Source organism: Oncorhynchus kisutch, linkage group LG25, assembly GCF_002021735.2.
Source record: "Oncorhynchus kisutch isolate 150728-3 linkage group LG25, Okis_V2, whole genome shotgun sequence".
NCBI lineage: Eukaryota > Metazoa > Chordata > Actinopteri > Salmoniformes > Salmonidae > Oncorhynchus > Oncorhynchus kisutch.
The window spans coordinates 37,050,921-37,076,539 of record NC_034198.2 but is presented as its reverse complement, the minus strand read 5'-3'; the positions used below and the strand labels follow the sequence as shown (position 1 = coordinate 37,076,539).

Sequence of the window (25,619 nt, the reverse complement as noted above, 5' to 3'; positions counted from 1 at the left end):
GAGAGGAGAGAGGAGAGAGAGAGAGAGAGAGAGAGAGCGAGAGAGGGAGAGGAGAGAGAGAGAGATGAGAGAGAGAGAGAGAGAGACGAGAGAGGAGGAGAGAGAGAGAGAGAGAGAGAGAGGAGAGAGAGAGGCGAGAGAGAGAGAGAGAGAGAGAGAGATGAGGAGAGAGGAGAGAGAGAGAGAGAGAGAGAGAGAGACATTTCAGAAGTAATGGTATACTCTAGTCTAAATAGTCAGTTATCACTAGAATCCCAGTTCACCACCAGTGTTGGGATTAGTTACCAGTGTTGAGATTAGTTATTGCATATTACTAGTTACAATTAATGTAACACGTTACCTTAAAATATGACTTTGTGTGGAAAGTAATGCGATTACCAGTTATATAAACAAAATCAAGAAATCTGTCGGCGAGTCACGAGCGCTCAACCAAAGATGGGAGGTTTGATCTGTAGTTTCTCCTTTCATCTGTGGCACTGCTTTCCTGTGCTAGTCTACAAGTGGGCTCCTGAGTGGCGCAGTGGTCTAAGACACAGCACCTCAGTACTAGAGGCTTCACTACAGACAGGCTGGTTCGTATCCAGGCTGTATCACTGGGTGTCCCGTAGGGCGGTGCACAATTGGTCTGGGTTTGACCGGTGTATGCCGTCAATAAGAATTTATTCCTAGCTGACTTGCCTGGTTAATTAAATGCTGCTGAATTAGCAATGTTTACTGAAAGTCAAATAGAAAGATTTCCTGTCTTTTCATTCACCGTAGAACCCTCTAGGTGCTTTTCTACAGTCCTGTGTGCCTCAGTTGGTAGAGCGTGGTCCTTGCAATGCCAAGGTTGTGGTGTTCCATTCCCACGAGAGGGACGGGTATGAAAACGTGTGCATCCGTTACTGTCACTCGCTCTGGGTAAGAGTGTCTGCTAAATGTTGAAGTGATCAATAGTGAAGATCAGAGGTGTGCCCTCAGTACATTTCTATGGACAGACTCGTGTCATGACATTTCTTCACCTTTGTGTTCATGCTCCAGAACTAAATGAGGAAACGAGTGGAGATCATGGAAGCACACCAGACAGAGAATGCATGTGTGTTGTTTGACAAAATACCTGGAATAATATTACCTCATTTAAAAAGTAATGAGTAATCTGATGATGTAACAGGTTATTTTTGAAATGCATTAACCCCCAACACTGTTCACCACTGTGTCACAGAGCTGCTAGACAATAGGCCTAGTGTCTGTGTGTCTGTGTGGTTGGTTCTTGCTGGTACCATACAGTTAGTACCCAGACAATGGCTGGGATTCTCTTCACAACAGATTCTGGATGAGCGAGCGCCCACATCCCAGGGAATGACTGGCCTCTGGAACATTACAGGGAATGGGCGTCAGATATGGCCCTCACACAGGGAGGGGTCTGTGTGGCCAGTCTGGGGGGTGGGCAAGGGGGTGACACTGCCACAAAAGATCTATCTGTCCTCCTCTGTGAGAGTCATCAGTCGTTGTTGGGGGAGAGAGGGATGGAGAGATGGAGGGAATGAGAGAGGGGAAAGGACAGAGGATTAATGTTGCCGTCAGTCCTTTCTCACTTGGATGTTTTTGGGACCGAGGCTGAGAGTGAGACAGTGCAGGCTGAGAGTGAGAAAGGGCAGGCTGAGTGTGAGTGAGAGAGCGCAGACTGAGAGTGAGAGAGCGCAGGCTGAGACTGAGAGAAAGCGCAGGCTGAGAGTGAGAGAGCGCAGGCTGAGACTGAGAGAGCGCAGGCTGAGAGTGAGAGAGCGCAGGCTGAGAGTGTGAGAGCGCAGGCTGAGAGTAGGATGACCAAGGCTGAGAGGGAGAGAGTGCAGGCTGAGAGTAGGATGACCGAGGCTGAGAGTGAGAGAGAGAGCAGGCTGAGAGTGAGAGAGCTCAGGCTGAGAGTTAGAGAGAGCAGGCTGAGACTGAGAGAGAGCGCAGGCTGACACTGAGAGAGAGCGCAGGCTGAGACTGAGAGAGAGCGCAGGCTGAGAGTGAGAGAGCGCAGGCTGAGAGTGAGAAAGCACAGGCTGAGAATGAGAGAGCGCAGGCTGAGAGTGAGAGAGCGCAGGCTGAGACTGAGAGAGAGCGCAGGCTGAGAGTGAGAGAGCGCAGGCTGAGAGTAGGATGACCGAGGCTGAGAGTGAGAGAGAGAGCAGGCTGAGAGTGAGAGAGCTCAGGCTGAGAGTGAAAGAGAGCGCCGGCTGAGAGTGAGAGAGAGCGCAGGCTAAGAGTGAGAGAGCTCAGGCTGAGAGTGAAAGAGAGCGCCGGCTGAGAGTGAGAGAGAGCGCAGGCTGAGAATGAGAGAGCTCAGGCTGGTGTGTGCAGTGGAGAGGAAAGGATAGATGCAGGACACAGGTCATCACTGTGCTCTTGACATATAGGTCCGGATGCAGCAAGGGGACAGGATGCTCTGCTACTGACTGAAAGAGGGAGACCTTAGAGCAGGGTAGGCAACTACATTCAGCTGCGGGGCCATTTTTTGTTGGAGTGAATGGTCGGTGTGTCGGAACATGTTCATAATAATTTGTACACTGCAAATTGACCAGAACTTGTACCAAACCCCCAAAACAGATTTTATTTTAATAGAAAACAGATTTCAAACGTTGAGACACGATCACATATTTCTTTTTTTATTTGTGGGAGTATTTCAACTCATTTTTAGCTGATTTCCTGGTGATTTTACTGTATATATATTTTTAACCCCTCCCCCCAAAAAACAATTTTTGGGTCCATGTCTTTTGCTCCCATTTTTTGGTAATATCAAAACAAGTCAACCTGGCGAAGATTGTGTCTTAGAGGATAGTTGACCTATTGCAAGATGGATGACTCATATCGCAGGACGATGGTGTGTATTTGGCCAGATTACATTTTTCTGAGGCTTGGAATTAGAGAGTCATTGTCAGAAATAAAAACAATGCTGAATAATAGTTGTGTCGTAAGGTCATTCTCTAAAATCTCTGTTTTTTTATTTTTTTTTATCTGTCTCCCAAGTCCAACTCCTGAAATCCACAGAAGTCGGCCGCCAGAGTCTTCTGTACCTGAAAGAGATCGGCGATGGCTGGTTCGGAAAGGTGAGACCACTCACTCTCTCCTCACTTTTTCTTGTCAATTCATTTTGGTTATTTTCACTGTGCTGGAAGCTACGATACGGGTTTATGAGAGGTAGTTAAATGTTCTGTCAACTTCGGCTCACGGTTGTTATGCGCTGAGCTGTGATCCTAGGTGTGTTTGAGACAGCCTCTTTAAATGGCCGACACGCTACATTACCTGGAATGTGTGTCTGTATCGGTAATGATGGGCTGATCCACAAGCCTTTGATGTCTGCCTGCTTGCCTGCCTGCCTGACTGTCTGCCTGCCTGCCTGACTGTCTGCTTGCCTGACTGACTGTCTGCCTGCCTGCCTGCCTGCCTGACTGACTGTCTGCCTGACTGCCTGACTGTCTGCCTGCCTGCCTGTCTGCCTGACTGCCTGACTGTCTGTCTGCCTGCCTGCCTGACTGCCTGACCAACTGCCTGCCTGACTGCCTGACGCTGTTCAGAGAGGAATAGAACGCCGTGGAAAGACTGGGAGAGAACCGTGTAGCCTGCACACGCAATGCAGCAGTTTTTAGTTAGCATTTCACTCTGTTTTTATTGTCAGATAACCATCTTACTCTGAGTGATGGGTATTAGCTACTGTAACACTAGATAACCATCTTACTCTGAGTGATGGCTATTAGCTACTGTAACACTAGATAACCATCTTACACTGAGTGATGGGTATTAGCTACTGTAACACTAGATAACTATCTTACTCTGAGTGATGGGTATTAGCTACTGTAACACTAGATAACTGATTCTTGTCATTCTCTCGTTCCCTCCCTCTTTCTGTTTCTTTGTTCTGTTCCGTCTCACACTCATACACTCTTACACACATACTTTCCCCACACTTGTGTACCTTGACTGGGTATGTCCATTCGTGTGTGTGTCTCTGTGACTGCATGCATACCTCTCTGTGTGTCTCTGTGACTGCATGCATACCTCTCTGTGTGTCTCTGTGACTGCATGCATACCTCTCTGTGTGTCTCTGTGACTGCATGCATACCTCTCTGTGTGTCTCTGTGACTGCATGCATACCTCTCTGTGTGTCTCTGTATCTCCTGGTCTGTCTCTTGTTGGTCTCTTTATGAATCTGCATGTCCTGTATGTGCTTCTCTGTGTGTCTCTATATTTCCTGTGTATGCCTCTTTCTCTGTGTATGCCTCTCTGTCTCTGTGTATGCCTCTCTGTCTCTGTGTATGCCTCTTTCTCTGTGTATGCCTCTCTGTCTCTGTGTATGCCTCTCTGTCTCTGTGTATGCCTCTTTCTCTGTGTATGCCTCTCTGTCTCTGTGTATGCCTCTCTGTCTCTGTGTATGCCTCTCTGTCTCTGTGTATGCCTCTCTGTCTCTGTGTATGCCTCTCTGTCTCTGTGTATGCCTCTCTGTCTCTGTGTATGCCTCTCTGTCTCTGTGTATGCCTCTCTGTCTCTGTGTGTCTCTCTATTTCCTTGCATTTGTGTGACTGTCCACCATTCACCTGAATGTGTGGGTCCTCCTCAACCATGTTTGTCCTCAACAATCATCACCTCCGTGTGTGTGTACTGTTTGGGAATTATTGTTTTGTTTCTGTGTGTCTCTCTGTCTTTCTGTCTCCGTGTGTCTCTTTCTGTCTGTCTTTCTGTCTCTGTCTGTCTGTCTGTCTGTCTGTCTGTCTGTCTGTCTGTCTGTCTGTCTGTCTGTCTGTCTGTCTGTCTGTCTGTCTGTCTGTCTGTCTGTCTGTCTGTCTGTCTGTCTGTCTGTCTGTCTGTCTGTCTGTCTGTCTGCCTGCCTCTATTTGTGTCTCTCTGTTTGACTTTGTGTGTATATCTTCCATTCCAATCTCTCCTCATGTCTGTCTGTGTGTCTCCGTGTGTGTACCCTGTGTGTGTGTCTGTGTGTGTGTGTCTCCCATGTGTGTATCCTGTGTGTGTGTGTCTGTGTGTGTGTGTGCGTCTCCCATGTGTGTGCCCTGTGTGTGTCTGTGTGTGTGTGTGTCTCTCATGTGTGTACCCTGTGTGTCTGTGTGTGTGTGTGCGTCTCCCATGTGTGTACCCTGTGTGTGTGTGTGTGTGTGTGTGTGTCTGTGTGTCTGTGTGTGTGTGCGTCTCCCATGTGTGTGCCCTGTGTGTGTCTGTGTGTGTGTGTCTCTCATGTGTGTACCCTGTGTGTCTGTGTGTGTGTGCGTCTCCCATGTGTGTACCCTGTGTGTGTGTGTGTGTGTGTGTGTCTGTGTGTGTGTGCGTCTCCCATGTGTGTACCCTGTGTGTGTGTGTCTGTGTGTGTGTGTCTCCCATGTGTGTACCCTGTGTGTGTGTGTCTGTGTGTGTGTGTGCATCTCCCATGTGTGTACCCTGTGTGTGTCTGTGTGGCTCCCATACCAGGTTCTCCTGGGGGAGGTGAATGCGGGCCTCAGCTCCACCCAGGTGGTGGTTAAGGAGCTCAAGGCCAGTGCCAGCGTTCAGGACCAGATGCACTTCCTGGAGGAGTCCCAGCCATACCGGTGAACAGACTTTCTCTGTCTCTATCTGTTCATCAGGCTTAAGCCATGTTTCAGTCAGGCCAATCATATCAATATTATGATCAGTGATTAGTTAGTTCATTGACTATAACTGCCTTGAAAGTGAGGGATCTAACATTAAGTAGCCCTATTTTGAGATGTAAGGTATCACGATCTCTTTCAATAATGGCAGGAATGGAGGAGGTCTTTATTCCGGTGAGATGGCTAAGGGGAATGCTGCCATGTTTAGTTTTGTCCAACCTAGATCGAGGCACAGACACGGTCTCAATGGGGATAGCTGAGCTGACTGTGCTAGTGGCAGACTCCACTAAGCTGACAGGCTGGCTAACAGCCTGCTTAGTGGCCTGTACACAACTCTCTGCCATTCTACCAGTGTTTTGTGCCTCCACTAACTCTGCCATTCTACCAGTGTTTTGTGCCTCCACTAACCCTCTGCCATTGTGCCCGTCCGTCTCCAGTGCCCTCCAGCACCCAGCGCTCCTACATTGCCTGGCGCAGTGCACTGAGGTCACCCCCTACCTGCTGGTCATGGAATTCTGCCCTCTGGTGAGTACTGGACGGGACTGGATTGGACTGTCATTGCATCACTGTATATAGAACTATCTGTCTGTGGCCATTGCAGTCAGTAGCCTGCTGGACTGGCTGGAGTTCTACTGCTACATTATCTCTCTATGACCAGTGAGTGACCAGTGTACAGTATGTATAACAATCATCATGTACTGGACTAGACTGGACCCTCACTTCAGCACTGTGTCTCTCTGTCTCCAGACATTGTAGTCAGTTTAAGACAGGGTTTCCTAGGTTTCCAGGGTTTCCTGGGTGCATGTTTTGGTTTTTGCCCTAGCACTACACAGCTGATTCATGAATCAAAGCGTGATGATGAGGTGGTCATTTGCTGTGTAGTGATGAAAAAGTGGAAAAGCAAACAGCCAGGACCGAGTTTGGGAAACGCTGCTCTAAAACACTTAGTGTGATGATAGATTATATTTGGATGCATTCAACTGCCCCCCAGTGGCCAGATATTGTATTACGTGCTGAGTGGGCAATCAAATGATCATGTGGTGTCCTGTCCATTCTGAGGGAAGACCTATATTTTTTTCCACTTAACTTGTTTTTCAACCACTCCACAAATGTCTTGTTAACAAACTATAGTTTTGGCAAGTCGGTTAGGACATCTACTTTGTGCATGGCACAAGTAATTTTTCCAACAGTTGTTTACGGACAGGTTATTTAATTTATAATTCACTGTATCACAATTCCAGTGGGTCAGCAGTTAACATACACTAAGTTGACTGTGCCTTTAAACAGCTTGGAAAATTCCAGAAAATGATGTCTTGGTTTTAGAAGCTTCTGATAGGCTACTTGACATAATTTGAGTCAATCGTAGGTGTACCTGTGGGTGTATTTCAAGTCCTACCTTCAAACTCATTGCCTCTTTGCTTGACATCATGGGAAAATGAAAAGAAATCTGCCAAGACCTCAGAAAAAAAATTGTAGACCTCCACAAGTCTGGTTCATCCTTGGGAGCAATTCCCAAATGCCTGAAGGTACCACGTTCATCTGTACAAACAATAGTACACAAGTATAAACACCATGGGACCACGCAGCCATCATACTGCTCAGGAAGGAGATGCGTTCTGTCTCCTAGAGATGAACGTACTTTGGTCCGAAAAGTGCAAATCAATCCCAGAACAACAGCTAAGGACCTTGTGAAGATGCTGGAGGAAACAGGTACAAAAGTATCTATAGCCACAGTAAAACAAGTCCTATATTGATATAACCTGAAAGGCCGCTCAGCAAGGAAGAAGCCACTGCTCCAAAACCGCCATAAAAAGCCAGACCACGGTTTGCAACTGCGCAAGGGGACAAAGATCGCACTTTTTGGAGAAATGTCCTCTGGTCTGTTGAAACAAAAATAGAACAGTTTTGATCATCATGACCATTGTTATATTTGGAGGGAAAAAGGGGAGGCCTGCAAGCTGAAGAACTCCATCCCAACCGTGAATCACGGGGGTGGCAGCATCATGTTGTGGAGGTGCTTTGCAGCAGGAGGGACTGGTGCACTTCACAAAATAGATGGCATCATGAGGAATGAAAAAGCAACATCTCAAGACATCAGTCAGGAAGTTAAAGCTTGGTCACAAATGGGTCTTCCAAATGGACAATGACCAAGCATACATCCAAAGTTGTGGCAAAATGGCTTAAGGACAACAACGTCAAGGTATTTGAGTGGCCATCACAAAGCCCTGACCTCAATCCTATAGAAAATTTGTGGGCAGAACTGAAGAAGGTATGTGAGCAAGGAGGCCTACAAACCTGACTCAGTAACAGGAATGGTCCAAAATTCACCCAACTTATTGTGGGAAGCTTGTAGAAGGCTACGACCCAAGTTAAACAATTTAAAGGCAATGCTACCAAATACTAATTGAGTGTATGTAAACTTCTGACCCACTGGGAATGTGATGAAATAAATAAAAGCTGAAATAAATCATTGTCTCTACTATTATTGTCTCTACTTTATTCTTAAAATAAAGTGGTGATCCTAACTGACCTAAGACAGGGACATTTTTACTAGGATTAAATGTCAGGAATTGTGAAAAACGGAGTTTAAATGTATTTGGCTAAGGGTGTATGTAAACTTCCCACTTCAACTGGAACTGCACTCATTGACTACCTACCTACACTCTTTTCACTTCCAAAATGTCCTTCAGCCTATAGTAACTCGAGACCTAATTGTAGTGTAACTATTTGTGTAAGCATCATCCTTGTTATACTATAACTGTGTCAATATCTATTGTACCTCTGCTATATATCCACCAGGGTGGGGGTCAATCCCCTTTAAATTCTAGTCAATTCAGGAAGTATACTAACATTCCATTTCTCTTCAGATCTTTTTCATGAGTGAACTTGTGGAATTAGAATTTTGTTTACTTTCTGAATTGGCTGGAATTATAATGGGATTGACCACACCTCCTCCTCGTCACCAGGGTGATGTGAAAGGGTACCTGCGGAGCTGTCGGGCTTCAGACACAATGACCCCTGAACCCCTGATCCTGCAGAGGATGGCCTGTGAGATCGCCTCAGGACTCCTGCACCTGCACAAACACAACTTCATACACAGGTGTGTGTCGCTCCGTTTATCTGTCTCTGCCACAAACTTTCGATTGATTGACTGATTTGATTGATTTTCATTCATCAGTAAAACAACAATATACACACAGTACATACAGAAAACGTGACCAGGAAGTCAGAGACTTATTTTAGTTCTGACCCCTACCCTGGTTTATATACAGTGACTTTTGAAAGTATTCAGACCCCCTTTTTTTTAATGTTACAGCCTTATTCTAAAATTGACAAAAAATATACAAATCCTCAGCAATCTACACATAATACCCCATAATGACAAAGTGCAAAAAGTTTTGAGAAATTTTAGCAAATGTATTAAAAATTAGCCATGAGGTCAAGGCACAGATCTGGGGAAGGGTACCAAAACATTTCTGCAACATTAAAAGTTGCAGAAATGGGAGAATCTTCCAGAAGGACAACCATATCTGTAGCACTCCACCAATCTTGCCTTCATGGTAGAGTGGCCAGTCGGAAACCACTCCTCAGCAAAAGGCACATGATAGCCCCCATTGGAGTTTGCCAAAAGGTTCCTAAAGACTCTCAGACCATGAGAAACAAGATATATATATATATATATATATATATACAGTCTGATGAAACAAAGACTGAACTACTTGAATACCAAGCATCATGTCTGGAGGAAACCTGGCACCATCCCTATGGTGAAGCATGGTGTTGGCAGCATCATGCTGTGGAGATGTTTTTCAGAGGCAGGAACTGGGGAACTAGTCAGGATCGAGGCAAAGATGATTGCTGCAAAGAACAGCGAGATCCTTGATGAAAACCTGCTCCAGAGCGCTCAGGACCTTAAACTGGGGCAAAGGTTCACCTTCCAACAGGACAATGACCCTAAGCACACAGCCAAGACAATGCAGGAGTGGCTTCGGGACAAGTCTCTGAATGTCCTTGAGTGGCCCAGCCAGAGCCCAGACTTGAACCCGATCGAACATCTCTGGAGAGAGACCTGAAAATAGCTGTGCAGCGACGCTTCCCATCCAACCTGACAGAGCTTGAAAGGATCTGCTGAGAAGAATGGGAGAAACTCCCCAAATACAGGTGTGCGAAGCTTGTAGCGTCATACCCCAAAAAAACTCTCAACGCTGTAATCGCTGCCAAAGGTACTTCAACAATGTACTGAATAAAGGGTCTGAGTACGTAACGTAAATGTGATATTTCAGTTTTTTGCTTTGTAATTATGGGGTATTGTGTGTAGATTGATGAGGGGGAAAAAACTATTTATCACATTTTGTAATGTAACAAAGTGTGTAAATACATTCTGAAGGTGTTATATATAGATACAGTTATATATAGATACAGTTATATATAGATACAGTTATATATATATACAGTTATATATAGATACAGTTATATATAGATACAGTTATATATAGATACAGTTATATATAGATACAGTTATATATAGATACAGTTATATATAGATACAGTTATATATAGATACAGTTATATATATATACAGTTATATATAGATACAGTTATATATAGATACAGTTATATATATATACAGTTATATATATATACAGTTATATATATATATACAGTTACATATATATATACAGTTATATAGATACAGACACAAGTTGTACTTGCTATACTACAAACCACTCAATGCCGTTGTATGGCACTGATATCACCATGACGACTGTTACCAAGTAAGTCACCGTATTCTCCTTCTGGAGAAACCTAGAATGGCTGGGTTGAGGCTAGTTTACCAGAATCCTGCAGCTGTGATTGGTTGGCTCTTCTTCCTGGTTCCTGTTGGTTTCTTCCTGTAACAATATCCTGGTGCTGCCTGAGTGCCTCTTCATAGACTCCAGCATCAGTGATTTTGTTGCAGGGGGGGGACCCCTTCTCTCCAGAGTGACCCCTGCTCTTCCTTTCACTGATGTCTACAACATCCACTTAATGAGGAACGAGGTCTCGTATGGTTCAATCGGTAGGGCATGGTGGTTGCTATGCCAGGATTGTGATGGTGGTTGCTATGCCAGGATAGGGCTGACCATATGTAAGTTGTGTCTGCTCAATGACATATATCATTATTAGGAATGGTTTGAATTGATAAGTAACAATGTATGACATTTATTGCCTGAATTTCTGTAAGACTTTTAGTACAGTGTTGAACATGTCAGGCTACCCATGGTTGGTGTCACCGCGATAACTTGACTGTTATGCATAGCCATCAATCAGTTATCCTCTAATGTACAAATGTGTTCTCTGTCTTCCCCCCCCGCAGTGACCTGGCCCTGAGAAACTGTCTGCTGACCGCTGACGTCACAGTGAAGATCGGAGACTACGGCCTGTCACACAACAAGTACAAAGAGGACTACTTTGAGACGTCAGACCAGATGTACGTGCCCCTGCGTTGGATCGCTCCAGAACTCATAGATGAAGTCCATGGCAACCTTCTGGTGGTAGACCAGAGCAAACAGAGCAACGTCTGGTAATGAATGATTGGCTGAGGGATTGGTCATTGAGTTATTGACAAATCATAAATCTCATTTTACGTGTCCATTTAAACCACTCTGTAAATCCACTCTGATCTTGTGTCCTTTCTGTCCTTCTGTGAACCCCGTAGATATATTTGCCAAATGTTTTTCCCAATAAATATTGGTGGTTATGCTTCACGTGTTGTTCTTCTCCGTGATTCTATAGTGTCATGTTGAGTGTGTTTCTGTGGTCTTTCTGTTCTCTCTCAGGTCTCTCGGAGTGACTATCTGGGAGTTATTTGAGTTGGGGAACCAGCCGTACAGACAGTACTCAGACAGACAGGTGTTAACCTACGCCATGAGGGAACAGCAGCTCAGACTGCCCAAGCCCCTGCTCAAAATACCCTTGGCAGAGCGCTGGTAAGTCACGCACGTACGCACACAAGGGGGCAACACAGGGGCACACACACACACACACACACACACACACACACACACACACACACACACACACACACACACACACACACACACACACACACACACACCACAAACAATCTTACCTTTTCTCGTTCTAAACCTTAATAAGTAATCTGGGGCTCTCGCTCTATGTCCCATCAATATCTTCTCATTCTAGTGGCTCGGTGAGACAGACATCATATGCTGTGTCCCAAACGGCGCTGTGTTCCCTATCCAGAGCATATGACTCTGTTCAAAAGTAGCACACTAAATAGAGAATAGGGTGCGCATACATAAATATGACTGATGTGATGATGCGTAAAACAAAATGGATCCGATCTCGTTATCTCTGAAGATGGGGGAGGTAATATAAACCCCATCTCTCATAGGGTAAGAATTGATTCCTCATCTCATCAATGGATTCCAATAAAAATGCAGATGCTGTGTGGTGGTTTTCATTTCATTTGCATCAAATCAAATCAAATGTATTTATATAGCCCTCCGTACATCAGCTGATATCTCAAAGTGCTGTACAGAAACCCAGCCTAAAACCCCAAACAGCAAGCAATGCAGGTGTAGAATGGAACCCTGTTGATGAATGGAACCCTGTTGCTAAATGGAACCCTGTTGCTAAATGGAACCCTGTTGCTGAATGGAACCCTGTTGCTAAATGGAACCCTGTTGCTAAATGGAACCCTGTTGCTAAATGGAACTCTGTTGCTAAATGGAACCCTGTTGCTGAATGGAACCCTGTTGCTGAATGGAACCCTGTTGCTAAATGGAACCCTGTTGCTGAATGGAACCCTGTTGCTAAATGGAACCCTGTTGCTGAATGGAACCCTGTTGCTGAATGGAACCATATTCCCAAATGCACAACTTTTGGCCACAGCTAATAGATGAATTTGTGGTTCATTATATCTTGCTACATGTATCTCATGATTGTTGTAATGGTTATTGTGGTGTGTGTTTTCCCTCTTGCCACCAGGTATGAGGTGATGCAGTTCTGCTGGCTCCAACCAGACCAGAGGCCCAATACAGAGGAGGTCCACCTGTTACTCAGCTACCTGTGTGCCAAGGGGGCCAGCGAGGCCGAGGAGGACTTCGAGAGACGCTGGAACTCCCTGCGTCCCAACCCCAACGCCGGCCAACGAAGCAGCAGCCTTCATCACGGGGCCGGAGCCCTGGCCACTGGTACGTCATGTTCAGGCCACTTTTTATGGCTCATGACTACTTTGTGTTCTGTGTTTTTTTGTTGTTGTCTCGCACACGTTGTGCGTCTCAGAAGAAAACAGAATCGTCTCTTTTCAGTATCACTTTAGTGTATTAAAGGGAAGCTTCACCATTGGTCACTGTTAAGGGTGTTTTTCCAGTCTCCCTACATCATTTTGATTGACGAGTGGGTGTTTCAGATGGAATTATGCACTATAGCAGTATTTGTTTTTATTTTCGCGCCTGCTGCCTGATATAAAAATGTATGGAGTCATGTTTTGTAGCAACTATTGTGGCCTTTGTGTTTTGCCAATTGTACGATCACGATAGCATGAGTAGATACTTCTGTCCTTGTTCAAGAGAGCCATTGAACTTGTCTCAACAATGTTCCTCTATACAAGGACATAATGGGATATCTAGGTTTAGTATTATCCCTGGCTTTGTAAAGACTACAGCCTGACGGGAGCCCTACTAAGGTGCTATGAATTCTTGGATAGTGTGGTTTGCTTACAACCAGGAAAAGTAGATGGCCCGTTTCTACTGGTGAGATGCAGAAATGCTGATATTTGTACTGAGGATATTCTAGATTTTTATGACACATTATACAGTATGTTAATAGCATATTAATGGATATGACAGAGAAAGAGCAGCGATAAAATTTTCCATTAAGCTCTGCTGTTGTTTGATGTAAAATGTCCCCTTGGGAATTAACAAAGTGTCTGTTCTGTCTGTTCTGTCTGTTCTGTCTGTCTGTGTATCTGTCTGTGTATCTGTCTGTGTATCTGTCTGTGTATCTGTCTGTCTGTCTGTCTGTCTGTCTGTCTGTCTGTCTGTCTGTCTGTCTGTCTGTCTGTCTGTCTGTCTGTCTGTCTGTCTGTCTGTCTGTCTGTCTGTTCTGTCTGTCTGTCTGTCTGTTCTGTCTGTTCTGTCTGTTCTGTCTGTTCTGTCTGTCTGTCTGTGTATCTGTGTGTGCATCTGTGTGTGCATCTGTCTGTGTATCTGTCTGTGTATCTGTCTGTCTGTCTGTCTGCAGATCTCCCCTCCTCCTTCCCTCTGTTGGAACAGTTCTCTGGATGTGACAGTTACCACAGCGAATCAGGAGATGATATACTGACCGTGACAGAGACCAGCCACGGTCTGAACTTCCAGTACAAGTGGGAGCAGACCCAGGCAGGGATCGGGGGGGAGCAGCCTTACCACCACGCTGTCTCATCCTCCAGCGGTACCCTGGGGGTCGTCAACCACCACTGTCAGGACCTATACTACCCAGGTGGAATGGTGGGGGGCAGTGGTGGGGTGGAGATGGAGGGTCTCACTCTGGGAGTGTCCCCTTCCTACTATGAGCACAAGACGCTGCATGTTTCTGGGGTCGGGGTCGGGGTGGTGCCGGTGCTTAGCGCCCGTAGTCCTTCAGTGAGCTCTGAGTACTACATCCGCATGGAGGAGCCTGGCGTGGACTACACCATGTACTCCTACAGCCCAGACTACCAGGGCAGCCACGGGAGCTTCCTGGCCAGCAGTGGCAGTGCAGACTCAGGGGAGTGTATGATGGGGATGGGTCCCCCCCAGGCCCACTCCAAGCCTGTAGACTCCTACTGGTCAGCAGACGTCTGTAAAGATGGGGGTGTTGGAGCGTATAATTCGGACATCTCCCTGACAATGGAGCCCCATGTCTCTGACTCCAGCCCCATGAGACCATGGGAGGCTGGTCACTACTTCTCCTACAAGGACCAGGACGGGGGGTACTACTACGAACACTCACCTCCCATGGGCATAGGCCACCACATGGGTCTGGGGATGGACCAGCATTACCTGATGGGGCGGGAACACTCTCCCCCCAAGCCCCATCTGGAGAGCTGGGGGTCCCGTAGCCTGCGTCAGGCCCTGGGAGAACTGGACAACCCTCTGGGGATATCTCCCTCCATCAGCACCCATCTCCAGGATGGCGGTCCTCCTTTTGGGGTAGGCGACCCCTACTTGGAGACAACCCAGGGCCCAGGCTCCGTCATTGGGGGGAGTAGCGTCACTGGCGGCTACTATGACATGATGGGTTCTCTGAGGAAAACCACGCAGACCATGCCAGACCACGCCCACTCAGTCAGCATCACTATGGCGTCAGAAGAGGCCCTCTTCATCTGTCACCGGGACAACGACTCAGATGAAGAAGAGGATATATTCTCAGAGAGGCTGAGGAGCAGCAGTAGTAACCTCTCCAACCCCTCCGCTAACAACAACAGTCTAGGCCTGGGTCTAAGCCTTGGACGTAGTGGACAGGCTGGCTGTAGACAACGACAGGATCTCTATGAAGACTTCCACTACACTATGCCCACTACCGACATAGAGGACTCGTGGCCTGAAGAGCACTGCCTGACCTTCCACTCCTCTGTCTCTGCTGCAGTTAAACCCATAGACTATCTGGAGGCTACAGCGCCTTCGGCTAATGATAATGGCTGTTTAGTCCTGGGGAACCATCATGCCCTGGTCACTTCAGGGGATGCCTGTAATGCCTACATCTATTTGTGCCACGAGGGGGAAGGGGAGAGGGACGTAGAACCGCCACCCATCGAGAGCTGCCACTCTCATTTCGTCGACCCTCTCACAGGCTTAGTGGTGCGGAACTACACCCGGGACGACTACGGCGATAAGATTGTAGAGATACCCAACAACGAGGAAGAGAGTGTGAATCTGTCGCCAGCACCGGGAGGTCCTAAACCAATCCTAACGCACAACACTAAGACCAGCACAACCCCTCTAAACCACTCTGAGCAATATGTTGACATCACTATGGACGATACCCTTTCAATAGACCATGAGGAAGAGGTTAGTACGGAAGACAAAGGGGTTCTCACAGACCCTAAACCAGAGGGTGTGACTCTGACTAAGATTCTGACCCTCTCCTCAGTGAATGTTCCTGACCTAGTCCCCATGGTCGAGCAAGAGTCAGAGCTGAGCCATACGTTAGACAGCTGCTTAGACAGAGACCACTGCTCCAGCATTAGTCTAGTGGACATCTCCGACTGCTGCACCGACGACGACAAAGATGATGACATCACCGACTCGACCTCAGAGATCTTCGCCGACGAGACATCGGTTGGGGACCCTAACGCTTCCCCTCCCCTGGCCCGTCCCCTCAAGTCCCTGCAGAAGCAGGTGGGAACCCCCAATTCCATGGCCTCCATGGACCTGATGCCTTCAGCAGTCGGCTCCACCTGCGAAGCTTTCAGCCCCTCTTCCAGCTCCTCCCACCCATCTAGCTCCTCCCCCAAGGCAATGGACAGTGGGTACGACACAGAGAACAATGAGAGCCCAGAGTTCGTCCCCAAGGAGCCTCACAATGAGCCTCGGGGCCCAGAGACATTCACCCAGCCACTGGGGGAGTCTGTCCTGGACACCAGCCTGGATGAGGAGGGGGAGGAGGGGGGGGAGGAGGCCGAAGTGGCCCCACTGGATGATGAGGATGAACCGACCCTGGATGAAGATGTGCCTCTAGCAGCCTCACAGACCACAGACAAAGAGAAGGGTCTGACCCCACTCAGTGAGAAGAACCCTTACAGGGACTCTGCCTACTTTTCTGACAATGAGAACGAACGTCTTTATAGGGATGAGGGGGGTGACAAAGTAGGGGGTGATGAAAGTGGAGGAGTGGAGGAGGGAGAAGTGGAAGAGAGGCTGACAGAGAAGAGGGAACTCAGCCCTCTTCAGATAGAGGAGGAAGAAGAGGAGGAAGTGGAGACCTCAGCTCTTCTTCTGGAGGAGAGTGAAGACCCAGAGATGGAAGCATGCCTGACAGAAGAGTGCACCCAGGATGAAGGGCTAGAGCTGGGGCTAGAGCTAGAGCTGGCCTCCATTCTCTCTGGAGAAGTAGAGGCAGGGTCGGAAGGATGGCCTGCCCAGGAGAAACCCTCTTCTCTGGGAGACTGGGCTGCAGAGGTGGTGGGGGCTATGGAGGAAGCCCTGGGCGAACTCCAGAGGAGCAGCAGTTCTGAAACCAACTCTGGTACCAAGGAGAAGGAGGAAGAGGATGAAGGAGAGCAAAGGGACATGGAGGACTCATCTGAAGCCTTAGAAACAGTAGACGTCCTAGAAGAAGCATTTACCAAAATGCCAGAGACCCACGAGAAGGACGATAATGACGAAGAGAACAGTCCTCCCGCACGGCGTCGACGCTTCTCCTTCTCTCCTCCCCCTCCCTCCACCCCTCCTCTCTCCTCGCCTCTCCCTCCTCTCCCCCCGATGACTCCCCCTCTGGGCTGGGAGTTGCCCATGGATGGGGTGGAGGCGGACGAGGAGGACGTAGATGGTGACTCCGATGACAGTGAGTCAGACGAGGAGCTGAGCAGTTACAGTGTTCAGGAGGAGCAGAGTGGAGGGGAGGAGAGCGGGGAGGAGAACCATGCTGTACCCATTGTGTTGAGCGACTGTAGCGATGCTCATAACCTACGTAGTCTACTGAAGATGCCCACCCCGCTCACCACCGAGTTGCTCGCTGATGACCTGGTTGAACGCAGGAAGAAAGTGGTGTCCTTTTTTGATGACGTCACCATTTACCTGTTTGACCAGGTGAGTAGGGGTGATGGTGGTGGTAGTGGTAGGAGTGGTAATTGTGGTGGTTGTGGTGGTGGTAGTAATGGTTTTGGTGGTGGTAGTGATGGTGGTGGTTTTGGTGGTGATGGTGGTTTTGTTAGTGGTAGTAGGTGGTGGTGGTTTTGTTAGTGGTAGTAGGTGTCACTCACAGATGAAGTGAAACAAGTTAAAGGGTAGTTGCTGCATTACAGTACTTCACTAAGTTCGTTTTTCTGCTTTTCTCAAATCTAATTCACAGACATGATATTGTTCCTAGGTAACTTGAATTAAACTAGACATACTACTGAACTGTATATATACAGTTGAAGTCGGAAGTTTACATACACTTAGGTTGGAGTCATTAAAACCCATTTTTAAACTACTCCACAAATTTCTTGTTAACAAACTATAGTTTTGGCAAGTCGGTTAGGACATCTACTTTGTGCATGACACAAGTCATTTTCCAACAATTGTTTACAGACAAATTATTTCACTTATAATTCACTGTATCACAATTCCAGTGGATCAGAAGTTAACATACACTAGGTTGACTGTGCCTTTAGAAGCTTCTCATGGGCTAATTGACATCGTTTGAGTCAATTGGAGGTGTTCCTGTGGATGTATTTCACCATGTGACCACGCAGCTGTCATACCGCTCAGGAAGAAGACGTGTTCTGTCTCCTAGAGATGAACGTACTTTGGTGCGAAAAGTGAAAATCAATCCCAGAACAAGAGCAAAGGACCTTGTGAAGATGCAGGAGGAAACAGGTACAACAGTATCTATAGCCACAGTAAGATGAGTCTTATATAAACATAACCTGAAAGGCCCCTCAGCAAGGAAGAAGCCACTGCTCCAAAACCGCCATAAAAAAGCTAGACAACAGTTTGCAACTGCATATGAGGACAACGATCGTACTTTTTGGGAAAAATGTCCATAATGACCATTGTTATGTTTGGAGGGAAAAAGGGGGAGGCTTGCAAGCCGAAGAACTCCATCCCAACCGTGAAGTACGGGGGTGGCAGCATCATGTTGTGGGGGTGCTTTGCTGCAGGAGGGACTGGTGCACTTCACAAAATAGATGGCATCATGAGTTAGGAAAATTATGTGGATATATTGTAGCAACATCTCAAGACATCAGTCAGGAAGTTAAAGCTTCGTCACAAATGGGTCTTCCAAATGGACAATGACCCCAAGCATACCAAAGTTGTGGCAAAATGGCTTAAGGACAACAAAGTCAAGGTATTGGAGTGGCCATCACAAAGCCCTGACATCAATCCCATTGTGTGGGCAGAACTGAAGAAGCATGTGCGAGCAAGGAGGCCTACAAACCTGTCTCAGTTACACCAGCTCTGTCAGGAGGAATGTGGGAAGCTTGTGGAAGGCTACGACCCAAGTTAAATAATTTAAAGGCAATGCTACCAAATAATAATTGAGTGTATGTAAACTTCTGACCCACTGGGAATGTGGTGAATGAAATAACAGCTGAAATAGATCATTCTCTCTACTCTTATTCTGACATTTCACATTCTTAAAATAAAGTGGTGATCCTAACTGACCTAAGACAATACATTTTAACTAGGAATAAATGTCAGGTATTGTGAAAAACTAAGGTTAAATGTATTTGGCTATGTTTTTCTTACGCGCTACACGCTTCAACACTCGGCGGTCCTGTTTTGTGAACTACTTCGTGGCTGAGCCATTGTTGCTCCTAGACGTTTCCACTTCACAATAACAGCACTTACAGTTGACCGGGGCAGCTCTAGCAGGGCAGAAACCTGATGAACTGACTTGTTGGAACGGTGGCATCCTATGACGGTGCCACGTTGAAAGTGACTGAGCTCTTCAGTAAGGCCCCTTCTACTGCCAATGTTTGTCTATGGAGATTGCATGGCTGTGTGCTTGATTTTATACACCTGCCCACTACAAGTGTTGTTGAAATTGCCGAATCCAGTAATTTGATCCACATAGTTCTGTATATATACTGTATATTAATTTGAAATGCACACTAGCCATAGCTGTAACCTGTACTGTCCATCTCCAGCAGAGTCCCACTAAAGAGCTGGCTGAGCATGGGTTCTCTCCAGGGGCTGAGACCAGCGGACAGGGTTCACTGGTCAAACAACCGACCTCTGATGACTCCTCAGATGGAAATATCTCAGAAGAGAGTAAGTGCACTCGTCCAGAGTCCACTACTTACATTGAAACATTGATTGAAGTCAATCGGAATTTAATTTCACAATCAATCTCAAATCTATGAGTTTAGATGTGTAAAATATAATTTGGCAGATATGTCAAAACTGCTCCCTTTTCCTTTCTCCCTTCCTCTCTCTCGCTGTCTCTCTGTCTTCCCTTCTCCCTTCCTCTCTCTGTTCCTCCCTCTCTCGCTCTTCCTTTGTCCCTACCTACCTACCTACCTACCTCCATCTCTCTCCCTCTCTCTCTCTTCCTTCACCTACCTCTCTCTCTCTCTCTCTCTCTCTCCCTCTCTCTCTCTCTCCCTCCAGGTGCAGGGTATGAGTGGGAGGATGACTTCCCCCTTTTGCCCATTCCAACTTCCTCATCCAAGATGGCTGCCTCCTCCTCAGGCTCATCCCCCTCCGTACCCAGCCTGCCCTTCACCTCTAAGGCCCCGGAGCCCAAACCAGCAGTGCGGTACTCCCGCTTCACAGTCTCCCCAAGCCACGTGTCTCGCTTCTCCATCACACACGTCTCTGACTCTGATGTGGACTCTGGTCCAGGTGGGTCCTGGTGACAGTGCACAAACACTTCTTGAGAATAACTAATTGTATGGATTTTACATAGTGGATAATGACGCGTTCTGTCTGTCTGTGCAGGGAGCAGTGAGGATGGAGACAGAGTATTATAGAACCACAGCCACCCAGGAACTGCAGGAACTGCACCATCTAAACATGTCTGAGCCTCTAAACACGACTTTTGTTTAGACGGTGTCTGATTGTTTATCAACACGTTTTTGAATGGAGTCTGTATAACGGATGTGAAAACAGAGCATCAACACCGATGAGAATATATAACATACTAAATGATGATAATATACACATACACAGAAGAATATCTGTTGAATGATGGTAAAGACATATGTTTGCATTCAACATCATTTTGGGGAATTATTTGGGAAAAACTAAAGAACAAACGTGTTGCTCGTTTGCCACCATAGACACTCATTATCAGCATGTTATACCACACAACATTACCGCTTGTTACGTGGAAGACAGACAATCATTTTATTGATCAACTGTTTAACATAGATATCAAAACAGAAGACACAATTTACAGAACACCCCTCTCAGCGACGGAGGGAGTGAAAAGCAATTAAGGAAAGGACACAATGAAGGTTTTTTTTCTCCATCAAATGGATCAGTGTTTGAAAGTGACTGTACCAAGAACATATCTTTGAGACTTGAGTTAACTCATCTTCATAAAATATCACAAATAATGATTGAAGGAGAATTTTGGACCACCACTGTATATGGGTCTTATGATTTCCACCAATACGGGTGCCAGAGTCACTATTCCCTTCTATCTGTCAGTATGGGTCACTATTCCCCTCCATCTGTCAGTATGGGTCACTATTCCCCTCCATCGGTCAGTATGGGTTACTGTTCCCCCTCAATCTGTCAGTATGGGTCACTATTCCCCTCCATCTGTCAGTATGGGTCACTATTCCCCTCCATCTGTCAGTATGGGTCACTGTTACCCTCCATCTGTCAGTATGGGTCACTGTTACCCTCCATCTGTCAGTATGGGTCACTGTTCCCCTCCATCTGTCAGTATGGGTCACTGTTCCCCTCCATCTGTCAGTATGGGTCACTATTCCCCTCCATCTGTCAGTATGGGTCACAGTTCCCCTCCATCTGTCAGTATGGGTCACTGTTCCCCTCCATCTGTCAGTATGGGTCACTGTTCCCCTCCATCTGTCAGTATGGGTCACTATTCCCCTCCATCTGTCAGTATGGGTCACTGTTACCCTCCATCTGTCAGTATGGGTCACTGTTACCCTCCATCTGTCAGTATGGGTCACTGTTCCCCTCCATCTGTCAGTATGGGTCACTGTTCCCCTCCATCTGTCAGTATGGGTCACTGTTCCCCTCCATCTGTCAGTATGGGTCACTATTCCCCTCCATCTGTCAGTATGGGTCACAGTTCCCCTCCATCTGTCAGTATGGGTCACTGTTCCCCTCCATCTGTCAGTATGGGTCACTATTCCCCTCCATCTGTCAGTATGGGTCACTATTCCCCTCCATCTGTCAGTATGGGTCACTATTCCCCTCCATCTGTCAGTATGGGTCACTATTCCCCTCCATCTGTCAGTATGGGTCACTATTCCCCTCCATCTGTCAGTATGGGTCACTATTCCCCTCCATCTGTCAGTATGGGTCACTATTCCCCTCCATCTGTCAGTATGGGTCACTATTCCCCTCTATCTGTCAGTATGGGTCACTATTCCCCTCCATCTATCAGTATGAGTCACTGTTCCCCTCCATCTGTCAGTATGGGTCACTATTCCCCTCCATCTGTCAGTATGGGTCACTATTCCCCTCCATCTGTCAGTATGGGTCACTATTCCCCTCCATCTGTCAGTATGGGTCACTATTCCCCTCCATCTGTCAGTATGGGTCACTATTCCCCTCCATCTGTCAGTATGGGTCACTATTCCCCTCTATCTGTCAGTATGGGTCACTATTCCCCTCCATCTGTCAGTATGGGTCACTGTTCCCCTCCATCTGTCAGTATGGGTCACTATTCCCCTCCATCTGTCAGTATGGGTCACTATTCCCCTCCATCTGTCAGTATGGGTCACTATTCCCCTCCATCTGTCAGTATGGGTCACTATTCCCCTCCATCTGTCAGTATGGGTCACTATTCCCCTCCATCTGTCAGTATGGGTCACTATTCCCCCCTACTGAAGGCCTGGGGCGTTATCATTAGTGCACAATAACAAACAGTTGCAGAACGCTTTGCAACGCCAATGAGAGTTAATATCGGACATATTCAGCTATGTCCTTCTCCGTTTCGTTTCTTTTACAGACATCCCTGCACCTAAACTATTGTGTGAATCCACCAAGTCAGTTTTGAGGGAATATCATTGATGACTTTGAATAAATGCTGTACACCCTTTTTTAGGACTTGAAATTCATGTGCTATGCATGCAGATAGTGGTGGATAAACACAGCTTATGTTGGTTTCGGTCTTCTCCCCAGATGAGGGTAGCTGCCTGTCCTTACCCTCAGAGTTGAGCTTCACTGCACCACATACTGTGTAATATGTCTACTACTCTTGAGGTGAACATCCTTCGTGATACGATCAAAGAACTTGTAAATTTTTTATTCTGATTCTGAAAATGGAACTGCAGTACAAGTACAACAAGCTTACTAATACCATAGATACAGTAGCATATCATTTTTTATTCTGATTCTGAAAATGGAACTGCAGTACAAGTACAACAAGCGTACTAATACCATAGATACAGTAGCATATCATTTATATATATATATATATATATATAGGAAACATTTGATGAAATATTCAATTTTAAGAAATATGAAACTTTAAAATGCAACTTAAAGAATGGAAGAACAAACAAATGATTTTCAAGTGGCTTCGGTAACATGTTGAAGATGAAATAATCAAATAACTGTTGGAAGACTACAGAACTGAGAACTGGTTTGGTCTTAACGTATTGTGATCAGCTGTGTGGTCAATGGGGTCGGTGATGTCACATGGATTAGTCAGTGTATTGTATTTTCACGATTTTAACAATGGAAAATACATTTTGAATTCATTGGACTTTTTGACTCTGCTGTGTATGTGAAAATGTGTTTGCTATAGAAATGAAAAGGGATGAATGTGGTTGTAACAAAGAACGCATACAGTCCAATCAGCCTGCTATACCAGCCTGATAAGCCAATCACTGTAGCATGGTCTCAGGTCTGTTTGTACCCTCTTGCCTACTCCAATGACCATACTGTAGGTAGGCAAGACAGTACAAACTGATCTGGGACCAGGCTAAAATCACTCTAGTCTTTAGCCTCAAAGAACCAGGTTGTCAATTTAGTTCAAAACATAGATATGGAATTACATAGATTCTATTTCTATGTTTTAAAGATCGACTCTGGTCTCCATGCAGTAAGTGTGTTCTGTTTAGTGTTTGTTAGCCTTTCTAGGGATTTACTATTCTGTAATAGTTTAGCATCCATAGATCCATCTAGAGCGCTGTCTGTATGGACTATTTTTGTATCTCAAAAAAGAAAAATTACATTTAAGAATATCAAGAAATGACCTGGAATTTACCTGGAAGTGAGTTAAAAGTACATATATTTATGTTTTATTGTTGCCAAAGAGAAGTATTCAGTCTGGGGGGCAAATAGGAACATAGGATATTTGATCTAGATTGTTTTAACCCACTAGTGGTGAGACTACAGCCTGGGTACCAGTCTGTTTGTGCCATCATGCCACTCCTGGTGCCCAGGCTTGTGAGACGTAAGGGATGTGATGATGAGAAATGTTAGGCCTTGCCCTGGTTGTGATTTAAACGAACATGACTAGTTTAGGGATACTGTCAGTAAGATGTGCCCTGGTCGTGATTTAAACGAGCTGGACTAGTTTAGGGATGCTGTCAGTAAGATGTGCCCTGGTCGTGATTTAAACGAGCTGGACTAGTTTAGGGATGCTGTCAGTAAGATGTGTCCTGGTCGTGATTTAAACGAGCAGGACTAGTTTAGGGATGCTGTCAGTAAGAGGTGTCCTGGTCGTGATTTAAACAAACAGGACTAGTTTAGGGATGCTGTCAGTAAGATGTGTCCTGGTCGTTATTTAAACGAACAGGACTAGTTTAGGGATGCTGTCAGTAAGATGTGCCCTGGTCGTGATTTAAACGAGCAGGACTAGTTTAGGGATGCTGTCAGTAAGATGTGTCCTGGTCGTTATTTAAACGAACAGGACTAGTATGGGGATGCTGTCAGTAAGATGTGCCCTGGTCGTGATTTAAACCAACAGGACTAGTATGGGGATGCTGTCAGTAAGATGTGCCCTGGTCGTGATTTAAACGAACAGGACTAGTATGGGGATGCTGTCAGTAAGATGTGCCCTGGTCGTGATTTAAACCAACAGGACTAGTATGGGGATGCTGTCAATAAGATGTGCCCTGGTCGTGATTTAAACCAACAGGACTAGTATGGGGATGCTGTCAGTAAGATGTGCCCTGGTCGTGATTTAAACCAACAGGACTAGTATGGGGATGCTGTCAGTAAGATGTGCCCTGGTCGTGATTTAAACCAACAGGACTAGTATGGGGATGCTGTCAGTAAGATGTGCCCTGGTCGTGATTTAAACGAACAGGACTAGTTTAGGGATGCTGTCAGTAAGATGTGCCCTGGTCGTGATTTAAACCAACAGGACTAGTATGGGGATGCTGTCAGTAAGATGTGCCCTGGTCGTGATTTAAACCAACAGGACTAGTATGGGGATGCTGTCAGTAAGATGTGCCCTGGTCGGGATTTAAACAAACAGGACTAGTTTAGGGATGCTGTCAGTAAGATGTGCCCTGGTCGTGATTTAAACCAACAGGACTAGTATGGGGATGCTGTCAGTAAGATGTGCCCTGGTCGTGATTTAAACCAACAGGACTAGTATGGGGATGCTGTCAGTAAGATGTGCCCTGGTCGTGATTTAAACGAGCTGGACTAGTTTAGGGATGCTGTCAGTAAGATGTGCCCTGGTCGTGATTTAAACAAACAGGACTAGTTTAGGGATGCTGTCAGTAAGATGTGCCCTGGTCGTGATTTAAACGAACAGGACTAGTATGGGGATGCTGTCAGTAAGATGTGCCCTGGTCGTGATTTAAACAAACAGGACTAGTTTAGGGATGCTGTCAGTAAGATGTGCCCTGGTCGTGATTTAAACAAACAGGACTAGTTTAGGGATGCTGTCAGTAAGATGTGCCCTGGTCGTGATTTAAACAAACAGGACTAGTTTAGGGATGCTGTCAGTAAGATGTGCCCTGGTCGTGATTTAAACCAACAGGACTAGTTTAGGGATGCTGTCAGTAAGATGTGCCCTGGTCGTGATTTAAACAAACAGGACTAGTTTAGGGATGCTGTCAGTAAGATGTGCCCTGGTCGTGATTTAAACAAACAGGACTAGTTTAGGGATGCTGTCAGTAAGATGTGCCCTGGTCGTGATTTAAACAAACAGGACTAGTTTAGGGATGCTGTCAGTAAG

At 46.3% G+C, this 25,619-nt stretch overlaps 1 protein-coding gene across 1 annotated transcript in view; it reads left to right on the top strand.

Annotated features, from left to right (window-relative positions):
• aatkb (apoptosis-associated tyrosine kinase b) overlaps positions 1-23,181 on the top strand; it is a 91,094-nt gene extending 67,913 nt beyond the window's left edge. The window contains exons 3-13 of the mRNA XM_031804844.1: positions 2,995-3,074; positions 5,443-5,561; positions 6,038-6,125; positions 8,567-8,700; positions 10,957-11,163; positions 11,420-11,569; positions 12,594-12,799; positions 13,851-17,377; positions 19,423-19,546; positions 19,886-20,119; positions 20,216-23,181. Of these exons, the coding sequence (XP_031660704.1) occupies positions 2,995-3,074; positions 5,443-5,561; positions 6,038-6,125; positions 8,567-8,700; positions 10,957-11,163; positions 11,420-11,569; positions 12,594-12,799; positions 13,851-17,377; positions 19,423-19,546; positions 19,886-20,119; positions 20,216-20,247 (4,901 nt within the window). The 3' untranslated portion in view covers positions 20,248-23,181. The remainder of the gene's footprint in view (positions 1-2,994; positions 3,075-5,442; positions 5,562-6,037; positions 6,126-8,566; positions 8,701-10,956; positions 11,164-11,419; positions 11,570-12,593; positions 12,800-13,850; positions 17,378-19,422; positions 19,547-19,885; positions 20,120-20,215) is intronic.
• Positions 23,182-25,619: the final 2,438 nt, after the last annotated feature.